Source organism: Notamacropus eugenii, chromosome X, assembly GCF_028372415.1.
Source record: "Notamacropus eugenii isolate mMacEug1 chromosome X, mMacEug1.pri_v2, whole genome shotgun sequence".
In the NCBI taxonomy this organism is placed as follows: Eukaryota; Metazoa; Chordata; class Mammalia; order Diprotodontia; family Macropodidae; genus Notamacropus; species Notamacropus eugenii.
The window spans coordinates 75,314,403-75,328,256 of record NC_092879.1 but is presented as its reverse complement, the minus strand read 5'-3'; the positions used below and the strand labels follow the sequence as shown (position 1 = coordinate 75,328,256).

Genomic DNA, 13,854 nt, shown 5'->3' with positions numbered 1-13,854 from the left:
GTTTGAAACCTGACGCTAACGTTTGTAGTTTGATTTTTGGCAGATCACTTCACTGCTCTTAGCTTGTTTCCCTACATATAAGAAAAGTTTGCTCAAAATGTTATGTTTCTGTGTAATAATATTAGCATTATTATTTGGTTCACATGCCAACGAATCACAAAACTATCTATGATGAGAGGAGGGGTTGGAAGTGTGTAGTTGCAAAGTAATAAATATCCACCAGATGGAGCCATTGCCATTCCTCAGCAATAGAGGACTTGGCAGTTCTGAGGTAGAATCAACGATTTTGAGAAAAGGGATCTTGGGAAGTCTGCTATGTAGTCTAGCCCTCCATAGCAAGTATCTCAGCCAGATTTCTATCCTTTTCTTAAATATCTGTAGGGAAAGGGATCTCAGAGGATCCCCCAAGAAACTGGTCAGTTATAATTCTCATGGTCAGGAATATCTCCTTCTTCCCCACACAAAAATGCCTTCCATTACAATTTAAAGTCTAACCCTCTTCTCATTTGATCCCCAGGGCTTTCTAAGGCTATAGTAATGAAATATAAGCTCTGACAATTGTCCCATCCTGGAAAAGGTTTGAGTACGGGCCCCGGGATGCACTGTATAGTTGTCATCCAGGGGCTAACCCACCTAAGTTTGGAGAGGCTCATCACCAGGTAGGCCTGCAGGACTAAGAATGTGTCAGCCATCACAAGTACCCAGGTTCATCTGCTATAGCATCAAGGGACTGGAAACTGGTGGAAGACCTGCCCGATGAAATGGAAGATTATAAGGATGCTGTCCAGATGAAAACACTGTCTCCACGCTGGGGATGGTGGAAAATCACCTATGTAATCGTTCCTAAGTGGTTTCATCCTTAGTTAGAAGCCATGATGGCCTAAATTAAAAAAAATTAAAATTAAAACAAACAAAACATAAAACTTACCTTTACATGATGGACAGCCTTTGAATTGCCACACGTTTCTCTTATACAAATAAAAGAAATCTCACCGTTATGCACACAAACTGAACAAAACCATAAATTCAATTTGGTTTAATAAGCATTTATTGTGCACCTACAATATACCAAGCACTGGGGCTACAAAGACTGCAAATGAAACAATCCTTGCCCTCAAGCTTACATTCAACGTGTGTGATCCTTCAGATACCCCTGGCCCCTGTCCACGTTCCCTAGGCATGTCCAATCTTCTCACTCATAGTGAACAGATGGAAAAATGGGCCCCGGGTTTATAAGTGAAATGATCTGTTCCCCTGAGCCTATGCCCCCGGGGGCACACCATCACTACTTTGCAGTACTGTGTGCCATAGTCCATGTTTCTTCAGAGAGTTTCCAGTGCTATCAGCTTCATTCATCCAAGGGGTAGGCTGCTTGCTCAGTTCCATTGACCAGAGAAAAATGGACTGTTTCCCCAAACTGAATTGGAGATTTTGAGCGTGGCCAGAGAGTTTACTGACCTGGCTGGTATTCCCACAAGTGAGTATTGGCTTTGTTCACTTGATGTCATCAAACGCATACAGAGAATTTATATGTGTAGTGTCCTCCAGCAACGCTGCTGCCATGGACAAATAAAGCACCCTCTTATCTAAAGAGTTCTCTGTGCCCATGAAAGAAAGTATTTGTTCAACCAACAATAATAAAGAAGCCACTGTGTGCAGAGCTCTGAGAAAAAGTTCTTGTCCTCAAAGAGCTTACAGCCTAGAAGGGGGGGTAAGACAGACAATTCTAATATAGACAGTGTTCACTTTATGTAAGTGGACCGTTCTGCAGACCTTTATATAAAGCAATTTTTATGTAATGTGAATTTGCCCCTACCCACTCACTTCACTTAGCCTATATAACAAAGGCACACACAAAATAATACCTTTATGCAAGTCATAAAATGTGCTAAAATGCAGATACATTAAATACTGTACTATGATTATAAAGAGAATTATGAAATGAAAGATAAAGTTAATGCTAAAGTATGCACACTACTCTACAGTAAAGTTAACATAGGTGTACAGTCTGTTGCTCCTTCCCTGCCCACTGCACCTAGCCTTTACCTTTACCCCTTTGTTTTTATGAAGCTATGGAGAGATGTTTACACAGTGGTTCTCTTTTTCCCCTTGTGTAGCTGATGATAGCAAGCAATTTTATCCTCAACTAGTCTTTGAACTTTTAAAAGGCTTGAATTATTTGGATTCATCTTTTCTATACATGACAAAAGTTCACTCAAATGAGGAAATGCTTCTGTCAACCGTTTCATTGTGAACCTTTCCGGTTTGACCCTGGATCCTGTGGTTTCCCTTTCTTCTTCTGCAGCCTTCTCTGCATCACTCTCATCCACTTCTAGCCGCAATTCTTTGTGCTGATTTTACAATCTTGTTACCCACTTCTTTGAACATTTCATCTTTGTCAAATACCCCAAAATCAGGAGTGAAATGCAGGTACACTTTTTTTTCCAAACTCTCTTCAAATATGTTTCATTACATCTTCCTATGCCTTTCCGAGTTCTTTATGTAAAGTCAAATTTGTGTAATGTGAATTTACATAAAAGTGAGAACTAGCTGTGTATATTGCAGGATAAGTGCAGAAAGGCAAGGTGGCAAAGGGGGCAGAGGGTCAGCCATGGAGTCAGGAAGACCTGAGTTCAAGTCCTGTCTCTGATACTTGCTGCATGACTTTGGACAAGTAATCTAACTTTTCTGTGCCCCCAAGATGATAAATTACAAAGGAGTCATTGATCTATACCTAGCAGACGGGAGGGGGTATCCACATTGGGAGGCCTCTAGTCCAACAATATCCTAGATCTTGAATGGACCAAAAGAAGGTATTCATATTAGCATTAGCACTGTAGGGGGTAGAGGGGAGAAGTGCTACATGGGGCCTGGTGGGAGAGTTTAGAGGGCTGGAAGAGGTTGCACAAGGGAATCATGGAAGACTGCTTGGAGAAAGTGAAAGTCAAGTTATTGCATAAAATGACTGAATTTAGAAGAAAGGACCTTAGAGGTCATATACTCTCAACCCATTATTCTACAGTTGAGGAAACTAAGGCCCAAAGTGACTTCTTTTAGAATTCTTCTTCACTACTATCTCAAGAAAGAACAGAAAGGAATAGGCTTTCTTTGGGGTCTAAACATTTTATCTATGATCACAGACACATCAGACTCAGAATGACTTCCTCTGCATAGGTAGATCAATTGTGCTACTCCAGAACACACACACACACACACACACACACACACACACACACACACACACTCATGCACTCATACCCAGAGAAACCTATTCTGTACCTTTCTTATATACACACATGCATAAACTTACGTTATGAGAACTACATCCATCAACTTCTTAAATAATAATAAGGACAATAGTTTGCATTTATGGAGCACTTTAAGTTTTGCAAAGTGCTTTACATATGTTATCACAAATGGGGTGGGTACTATTATTATCTTCATCTATAGATATGGAAACTGAGGTTAAAAGAGATTAAGTGACTTGCCCAGGGTCACATAGCTAGCAGGTATCATTTGAAGTCAGGTCTTCCTGATTCCAAGTGTAGCACTGTATCCACTATGTCACCTTACTGCACACCAAATACTCATTGCTGTGTTATCTGGAGCCAAAGGATCAGTAGTTTTAGGAGGTCTCATGCTGGCATTGAACCCTGTCTTGCCCAAGAGTTTCAGTCTCCCAGTGGTTCAGTCAAAATCAGTTGTGTATTCTCCTCCCTAACGTTCCTGTTGCTTAGTGCATTTCTAATGCGGGCCCAGAACAGGGGCCTCTCCTGGAAATTCTCAGGCCAGGTGATGAATGTTTGCTTTTTCACAAGTTTCCGGAGTCGATGGTAACTGGATAGTCGGTAGTTAGGGATCTCCTCCAGGAAAATCAAGATGACCACATCCTGGTAGTCATAGAACATCCTGAGACTGGCCAGTTGCACTTCTAGCCGGCACCACTCACTTTGGAGATAGTCATTACTGACAATACAGAGAGTCTTTCGACTGTTGTTAATGGCGTTCTGAATATTCTCAAAGATGTCCACTCCTGGCTCAAAGTCCCGATGGTGCAGGCAGAGCTTAAAAGTAGGCCAGCTACTCCTTTCTAGAGCAGGCATGAGCTCCTTATAAACCCACTGCTCATCAGCAGCACTGAAGGAAACAAAGGCATCATAGATGAACTCCCTTTTTGTCCGATGCCACTTGGCCAGGTACAAGGACTTAAACATATAGATCCCATATCGCACAGATGAGATCATCTTGGTACCAAACCAAGAGAAGACCATAGTTGCAAGCACAAGGCTGAAGGAGCTGAAGAAGTAGATTTGACCTGTGTCAAAATTGCATATGGCAGTATCAAAAGCCACCAGTAGGTTCTGTGTATTTGGCTGCTGACAATGGAAACTCCCTAGGTAGGGGATATTGACACTAGGTGTACTGATGGACCAATTCTTGAACCACTCATTATCACAGGTGCACTCAAGTTTATTCCCATAGACATCAAAGTACATCAGGGACTTCAGGTTTTGCAAGAGGCTTTGATGAATGATTTTCAGGTTATTGAACCTCAAAGAAAAGATCTGAAGGTGTTCCAAACCAAAAAACATCTCAGGAACTAATGATTCCAAGTTGTTGTTCTCTAGTCGCAATATTTTCAGTTGTTTGAGCTTTTGGAATAAGGAGGTATTTAAATAGAGACCCCGGTCTCCAGCTTTTGTCCCTGAGATATCCAACTTGGTGAGATTAGGCAGCTGGTCCAACTGGAGGTTGTCTAGAAATACCTTGGAGTTCTTTCCCAGTAGTAGTTCCTGCAAACTACCCAGTCCTTGGAAGAAGTTGATTGGAACAACCTGAATCCCATTTATTTGTCCTTCTAAGTTGAGATATTTGAGGGACTGGAGATCCTTAAAAGGAGGAGGCAGGAGGCTCTTGGAAGTTTCATAAGTTATTTTATTAAAACTGAGGTCTAAAACTTCTAGTCCTTCCAGTCCCAGGAACATACCAAGATGAAAATCAGACAGGATGTTGTATGCCAGATCAAGTTTGTGCAGTTTTGTGAGGCCAGAAAAGGCCTTTTTCTCTATGGTGGTCAGACGGTTCTGGGAAAGGGTCAGAACCTGAAGATTCTTCAGAAGTAAAAAAGTGTTCCCTTTCAGAGTTCGGATATTGTTCTCACGAAGGTTTAGGTTCTCAAGACTCAAAAACTGACCAAAAGAGTATTTATCGATTGTCACTATCCAACACCCAGACAAGTTGAGCTCCTTTAATGCATGTAGTCTATAGAATGACAGGTTGTTGAGCTCAGTGATGGGGTTTCTAGAAAGAGAGAGAGACTGCAGACGTTCAAGAGGAGCAAATGCAAAATCTGGAAAGGTTTCAAGCCTATTTCTACTCAGGTCTAAAACTGTCAAATTCTGGAGAGTATTCCAAGTCCTGTTGCTGATCACAGAGAGCATGCAGCTATTCAGATCCAGCCACTGAAGGCTGGGCATGCCATTGAACTCACCATTACTAAGATGGACCAAACCTTTGTTATGGCTCAGGTCAAGAGCCAAAAGCATGGTACAGTTGGTGAGGTGTTTGATGTCCTCTGAGTCAATTCCATTGTTCTTAAAAAACAAAGTCTTTATCCTGGGCAAGTTTTGGAGGAGGTGACATACTGTGCTTAGGTTCATGGGCTTTGTGCTAGGCAATGGATTAATATCACTGAGGTCCAGCTCTATTAGATTCTGCAGATGTTTGACCTGTAGCTTTTCTACTTTCATCTGTGTCCCACTCAGATTCAAACTCCTCACCTGGGATAGAGACTCCAGATGCACATTCTGGATAGCATTCTGAGAAACATCTAGGGTGATTAGGTTAGGAAGTGACAGAGTGGAGAAATCCAACTCTACCAGCTTGTTCCTCCTCAGTATCAGCTTGGTGAGGGAAACCAGGGTTGTTGGATTACAGTTGAGGAAAGCAATAGTGTTATCAGAGAGATCAAGAACCTCCAGGTGTGAGAGATGCTGGACAGCTGCCAAAACATTGGAAAAATTAGTTATAGCATTACGAGACAAATTTAAGTATTGTAAATTGACAAGTGGGACAAAGGCGTTTTCATGGATCCAGGTGATTTGATTGTGGTTCAGCAGCAAAGTTTTCAAACTGGACAGGCCTTCAAAAGAAGAGTTGATATTCGTAAGCTTATTTTCCACCAGATTTAACAGGGTCAAGTTTTTAAGCCCTTGGAAGGCCTCTGGACCAATGTCCCAAATAAAGTTCCATTCCAGTCGAAGATCTACAAGATTAGACAAATTAGCAAAGCTCTCAGAGGGCACAATTTGGATTTTGTTATGTGTAAGGTTGAGGTGAGTGATATATCCAGGGAGATCATGAATGCCTTCCTTCAAGGAGGTGATGTTCTTCCGGACACAGATCACATGGTGAATGTCAAATTCGTACTGGGTGCAGTGATGGAATCCATACATCTCTGCCAGTGACAGCAGAGAAAACTCAGCAAATATGAAGCAGAGCCATTTCAATGGCATACTCCTGGCTTCAGGGTCCATCTTGTTGATTGTGGGCCCAAGATGCTCAGCAAGAAAAGGCCCCTTCACATGTATGATGCTTCAGACTTCACCCCAGCTTTGGTTTCTCTGCAAAAAGAAGAAAAGTACTGGCGAGTATTTTCCCCTCCTAATAAACTGTTGGAAGCCACTTGTGGGGAGGTAGAAGACTTTGTTCCTCAATCCTTCCTTCCATTCCAAACTCATTCCCTCAATGACCAGTTTGGTTTTTTCCCTAGAATGGGGATTGATCCTACATATGGGTAGAGTAGACCCTTAGTTATTTATGTGGTAACTCCAGGTCAGCTAACCTGCTCTATCATCCATCTTCCCCATTGTCTAGGTTAATGCCTGAAATGCCCCTATTGATGACACATTTTTGTATGAGGCTTTGACCCTCACTGCAGTGTGTGTGTTCATCCTTCATTGCTAAAGAAGACCATGCCATCAGAGAAATAATGACATGACTTGCACTTGACTTTGTTTTGAGTGAGTGAGGGCTGTGCAGGTCACCAGCCTCACTTCTCCTCCAGAGTCATCTGAATCCAGTGATTCATCAGGATGACTGGAGATGACCCAGGCTGAGGCAACTGGGGATAAATGACTTGCCCAAGGTCACACAGCTAGTGAGTGTCAAGTGTCTGAGGTGAGGTTTGAATTCAGGTCCTCCTGACTCCAGTACTGGTGGCTCTATCCACTGCACCACCTGGTTGCCTTCCCTGCCTGCAGTACAGAATAGGGAAAGAACGCTGGGCTGGGGAGCAAGAGACTTGCTGGTTCTAGTCCTGGCTCTACTAAATAGCTAGGTAACACTGAATATGTCTCTGCGGATCATACTAAGAGCTCTTGAGTCCCTTCTAGATATAGGATTCCATATGTTTCTGTTAAATGCAAATATGATGGCCTCAAAGGTCCCTTCTTGCTTTAAATCTAAGATTCGATAAACCGTGTGAGAGGGTAGTGAACTTCATCAGAAATTTAGAACTCTGTATAAACAGTTTACTCATAGTTCTCAGGGTTGAAAAGGACTTCAGAAGCCATCTAAAGCAACCTATGCCTGACCATACATCCCTGCCTTCTATAATCTCTTCAACGAGTAGTAATTCAGCATTTACATGAAGCCCTCTGAGGTGAAGGAACCTACTACCTCTCAAGCTACTCCTTTATACTATGAAAATATAATTTAAAAAACTATTTTTAAAGAAAATTCGGGGGCAGAGCCAAAATGGCAGAGTAGAAAGACACACATACATTAGCTCTTCCCCCACAGCCCATAAAATACCTACAAAGAAAGACTCTCAACAAATTCTAGAACAGCAGAAGCCACAGAACAATGGAGTGGATATTTCCAGCCCAGGGTGACCTGAAAGGTTCACAGGAAAGGTCTGTCTCAGAGCAGAGCCCAGCCTTGGCCCCAAGGCACGGCTTGGGAAGGAGGACTGAAGTAGGCCTCGGGGGCAGAATTCCCAGCAGCAGTAGCAGATTTGCAGATCCCTCAACCCACAGGTGCCAAAGGTCAGTGAGAGGGTTTTTTCAGCTGCCCGAGAAGGAAGGAGGGTCTTCTCATAGCTCCAGCCTCATGCGGGTTGGGGCAGAGGCTACATTGGGCAGCAGCAGCTCCCACAGCAGCCCACATCCATTGTTGGATAGTAAAACCCCTGGAGGCACTGAGCAGCTGCTCCTTACCTCAGCCTTATGTGGCGGCCCTGCCCCCACCAAATGCTCCTGGAGGAATTGAGCAGCAGATCTTTATCTCACACTGAATGGTGGCCCTGTCCCTGCCTAAAGCCCCTGGGGGAATCAAACAGCTTGTCTGAATCTTAGCCCCCAGTGCTGGCTTGGTGGAACTGGAGGCCAGGTGGTTGTGGAGAGGAAACTACTACGCAGATTCTGGGCACAAAGGTTGCTTCTAGACCAGCATACACGCTTGATTGTGCCACCTTGGAGGATCTGAAATCTTACAGATCCCCAGAGTATACCCTACTCTTGACAAAGGACCCAAAAGTCAAGTAACTGGTTGGGAAAATGCTCAAAAAAGGGGAAAAAAATAAGACTATACAAGGTTACTTTCTTGGTGAACAGATATCTTCTCCCATCCTTTCAAATGAGGAAGAACAATGCTTACCATCAGGGAAAGACATAAAAGTCAAGGCTTCTGTATCCCAAACATCCAAAATAAATATTCAATGGTCTCAGGTCATGGAAGAGCTCAAAAAGGATTTTGAAAATCAAGTAAGAGAGGTAGAGGAAAAATTGGGAAGAGAAATGAGAGAGATGCAAGAAAATCATGAAAAGCAAGTCAACAGCTTGCTAAGGAGACCCAAAAAAGTGCTGAAGAAAATAGCACCTTTAAAAATAGTCTAACTCAATTGGCAAAAGAGGTTCGAAAAGCCAATGAGGAGAAGAAGGCTTAAAAAAGCAGAATTAGCCAAATGGAAAAGGAGGTCCAAAAGCTCACAGAAGAAAATAGTTCTTTAAAAATTACAATGCAACAGATGGAGGCTAATGACTTTGTGAGAAACCAAGAAATCACAAAACAAAATCAAAAGAATGAAAAAATGGAAGGCAATGTGAAATATCTCACTGGACAAACAACTGACTTGGAAAATAGATCCAGGAGAGACAATTTAAAAATTATGGGACTACCTGAAAGCCATGATCAAAAAAGAGCCTAGACATCATCTTTCATAAAATTATCAAGGAAAACTGCCCTGATATTCTAGAACCAGAGGGCAAAATAAATATTGAAAGAATCCACCGATCACCTCCTGAAAGAGATCCAAAAAGAGAAACTCCTAGGAACATTGTGGCCAAATTCCAGAGTTGCCTGGTCAAGGAGAAAATATTGCAAGCAGCTAGAAAGAAAAAAATTGAGTATTGTTTAAATACAATCAGGATAACACAAGATCTAGCAGCTTCTACATTAAGGGATCGAAGGGTGTGAAATATGATATTCTAGAAGTCAAAGGAACTTTGGATCAAAGGATTAAAACCAAGAATCACCTACCCAGTAAAACTGAGTATAATACTTCAGGGGGAAAAATGATCTTTCAATGAAATAGAGGACTTTCAAGCTTGATGAAAAGACCAGAGCTGAAAAGAAAATTTGACTTTCAAACATAAGAATCAAGAGAAGCATGGAAAGGTAAATGGGAAAGAGAAATCATAAGGGACTTACTAAAGTTGAACTGTTTACATTCCTACATGGAAAGACAATATTTGTAACTCTTGAAACTTTTTTCAATATCTGAGTAGTTGGTGGGGTTATACACATACACAGACAAACATACACACACACACACACACACACACACAGAGCACAGGGGGTGTTGAATAGGAAGGGATCATATCTAAAAAAAATGAAATTAAGGGATGAGAGAGGAATATATTGGGAGGAGAAAGGGAGAAATGGAATGGGGCAAATTATCTCTCATAAAAGAGGCAAAGAAAAGACTTTTCAATGGAGGGGAAAATGGGGGAGGTGAGAGGGAAAATGTGAAGCTTACTTTCATCACATTTGACTCAAGGAAGGAACAAAATGCACACTCATTTTGTTATGAAAACCTATCTTACAATACAGGAAAGTGAGGGAGAAGGGAATAAGCAAGGTGGGGGGGATGATAGAAGGGAAGGCAATGGGAGGAGGGAGCAATTAGAAGTCAACACTCTTGGGCAGGGACAAGGTCAAAAGAGAGAATAGAAGAAATGGGGGGCAGGATAGGATGCAGGGAAATATAGTTAGTCTTACATAACATGACTATTATGGAAGTCATTTGCAAAACTATACATATATAGTCTATATTGAATTGCTTGCCTTCCCAATGGGGATGGGTGGGGAGGGAGGAAGGAAGAGAAGTTGGAACTCAAAGTTTTAGAAACAAATGTTGAGTATTGTTCTGCATACAACTGGGAAATAAGAAATATAGGTAATGGGGTATAGAAATTTATCTTGCCCTACAGGACAAAAGAGAAGATGGGGATAAGGGAAGGGAGGGATGTTGGAAGGGAGGGCAGATAGGTGGTAGGGATAATTAGAATGCTCAGCACTTTGGGGTGGGGGAGGGGAGAGATAGGGAGAAAATTGAAACTCAAAATTTTGTGGAAATGAATGTTGAAAACTTAAAATAAATAAATTTAAAAAAAAAAAGAAAATTCAACCAAAAGTATTAAGAAAGAATATTTTCTCCAGCCTAAAACCCTTTCTAGAATTTTCCCTTTAGGAAAATAGGTAGGACAAATACTAAGATCTTTCTCAGGGAAATAGATTAGTTAGGAAAATGAAACTAAACTCTTGTCTAGATGAGAATATCACACACACAGAGGAAGTAAACTCACATCTAAAACTATCCAAGGGTAGTATCTTCTTCGGTATTCATAGTTAAGAAGATACAGATCACTGGGAAGAAACCCTTTTCAGTCCTTGAGAGGAGTGATCCAGGAAGGAATTAAATAGTGGCTATTCTCAAATGTCAACCCCAAACGTATTTCAATACTAGAATCTTTTCCTTTTTCAAGATTCCTATAAATGTTAACTCAAATCATCCTGAGATCCATAGTCATGTTCAAGGGTACAGGGGAGAGATTATGTTAATTTGGATCTCTCACTCTCTCTAGGTTAAAAATACTTAGATATTAGATTTATGATAAATTAGATTTATGATAAATTAAATTACATCTTCCCCAGCAGATCTACAAGTAAAATGCAGATTACAGTATTAATATTTTCCTCTTCAACAGTTAACTGGTACCATTTACTCAAATCCTGATACCTAAAACAAGCCAGCATTGGGTCAAGAATCACTTCTCTTTGAAAGACTTCCATGGCCAACTAAATGGGAAGTGTTTTCAGAGCAGTCAGGCTTGCTGGCTTCTGATTAGACTCGTGGAATCTGATTGAAAGATCAAGTGTGTCAGACACACAGTAAGAGGTGCCTGTACATGATGGGTTCATATCTGTATCTGCTTCCACTTTGGATGTTGTATATGATAAGCTTTCCTTATCTTCTTAGCATTAGGCAGCAGATCAACTAGGACTAGTGGCCCAGTCTATGAGCAGGTGGGAATTCCATGAACTGAATGGCTCTCTGTCCATGGACTTCTGATTGGCTAAAGTGAAAGTTTGATGTTTTCTTCGATGTTAGTAGGTAGTTTATTGAATGTTTATGAATCTGTTCTGTTTAGAGATATAGAAGCCTATGGAGTGATTGATCTTAAAATGAACAGATCCTTCATAGTAAAAGAGATATGTGACCATAAGAACACAAGGTTCCCTTTTAGGAGTGTTTGACCTCAAGAGATTTTTTTGGTCGTTTCGGAATGACCAGAACTAGTCAACGGACCCTTCTGACTGAGTGGCTGATAGGAAGATCAACAGATACTCAAGGATGGGAAATGAGGCTAGAGATGCCTCTGTGCCCAGAAAAAAGACCAGGTTCCCTATTAAAGGAGTAGAAACTCCTATTAGTCTCAGGCTCCTGTTGGTCAGTGAGTTGTGTCCTCCACTATGCAGGAGAGGTTAGTACTTTGTGTCCAACTCAGAAAAAGTTGGAGGAGAATCAGACAGGAGAAAAGATCATATAAAAAATGTCTCTGTCCCAGGAAAAGCTGGCATTTGTATCTCACTCATTAGAGAAATGAAACATAAAACAACTTAGACAAAAATGAATTAGAAAAGGTTTTCAAAAAGAAACTTTGAATCTAAACGAAGAGTACATTTCAATGCATTTCTGGTGGTGTGATGAACATTGCTAGCAACAGGTGTGTTTACGTATCTGTTCTTTGTGTTTGTGTTGGTATATGTTTGGCAAAAAGGTGCTCAGGCCTTTAAAAGGTTTCAAAAGTTTCGTTGCCAGTGATGCCAAAAACAGGTAAAGAAAAAAAACCCAAGACATTTTCTGAGAACAGCCTGAAGTTTCTTCAGCTAAGCCTCTTAATGCTGAAGAACCATCTTATAGTTATCTTTTTTTGAAATGGTATTTTTTTCCAACTATATGTAAAGATAGTTTTCAACATTTATTTTTTATAAAACTTTGAGTTGAAATTTTTTCTTCCTCCCTGCCATCCCCAAGATGGGAAGCAATCTGATATCAGTTCTAAATGTGCAATCATGTAAACATATTTCCACCTTAGTCATACCGTGAAAGAAGAAAAAGAACAAAAGAGAAGAGCCACATACATAAACATTAAAAAAAAATAAAAAGTGAAAGTAGCATTCAGACTTCATTGTTCTTTCTCTAGATATAGATAGCATTTTCCATCATGAGTCTTGGAATTGTCTTAGATTGATTTTGTATTGCTTAAGAAGAGCAAGGTCTATGAAGATCAGTCACCACACAATGCTGCTGTTACTGTGTACAGTGTTCTCCTGGTGCTGCTCACTTCACTCAGCATCAGTTCACGTAAGTCTTTCCAGGTTTTTCTGAAGTCCATCTGTTCATCACTTCTTATAGCACGATAGTATTCTATTACATTGGTAGCAGGTATTGTTATCTTAATTCTTGGAAAGAATTGGAAAGCTTGGAAAAACAGCTTGGAAAGAAGGAAGCTTGTTAAAGTTGGAGTTTTCTCAGAAAAAGGCCAAGTTAAAAAAAAATTTTGATGTACAAGAATACAAGTCATTCCCCAATTGATAAATGGTCAAAGGATATGAAAAGGCAGTTTTCAGAGGAAGAAATTAAAGCTGTCTACAGCCATATGAAAAAATGCTCTAAATCACTATTGATTAGAGAGATGCCAATCAAAACAACTCTGAGGTACCACATCACACCTATCAGATTGGCTAACGTGACAAAATAAGAAGATGATAAATGCTGGAGAGGATGTGGGAGAGTTGGAACACTAATTCATTGTTGGTGGAGCTGCGAGTGCATCCAACCATTCTGGAGAGCAATTTGGAACTATGCCCAAAGGGCTACAAAAATGTGCATACCCTTTGACCCAGCAATAGCGCTTCTAGGACTGTATCCCCAAGAGATCATAAAAATGGGAAAGGGTCCCACATGTACAAAAATATTTATAACAGCACTCTTTGTGATGGCCAAAAACTGGAGATCAAGGGGATGCCCATCAATTGAGGAATGACTGAATAAATTATGGTATATGAATGTAATGGAATACTATTGTGCTATAGGAAATGATGAACAGGAAGACTTCAGAGAGGCCTGGAAAGACTTATATGATCTGATGCTGAGTGAAAGGAGCAGAACCAGGAGAACTTTGTACACAGAAACAACCACAGTGTGTGAGGACTTTTTCTGGTAGACTTAGAACTTCATTGCAATGCAAGGACTTAAAAAATTCCCAATGATCTTTTAAGGCAAAA

General features: G+C 40.8%; 1 protein-coding gene across 1 annotated transcript in view; it reads right to left on the bottom strand.

Annotated features, from left to right (window-relative positions):
- Window positions 1–1,030: 1,030 nt before the first annotated feature.
- LOC140516186 (toll-like receptor 13) overlaps window positions 1,031–13,854 on the bottom strand; it is a 32,312-nt gene continuing 19,488 nt past the window's right edge. Inside the window, exon 2 of the mRNA XM_072627208.1 lies at window positions 1,031–6,623. Within this exon, the coding sequence (XP_072483309.1) occupies window positions 3,672–6,536 (2,865 nt within the window). The 5' untranslated portion in view covers window positions 6,537–6,623 and the 3' untranslated portion in view covers window positions 1,031–3,671. The remainder of the gene's footprint in view (window positions 6,624–13,854) is intronic.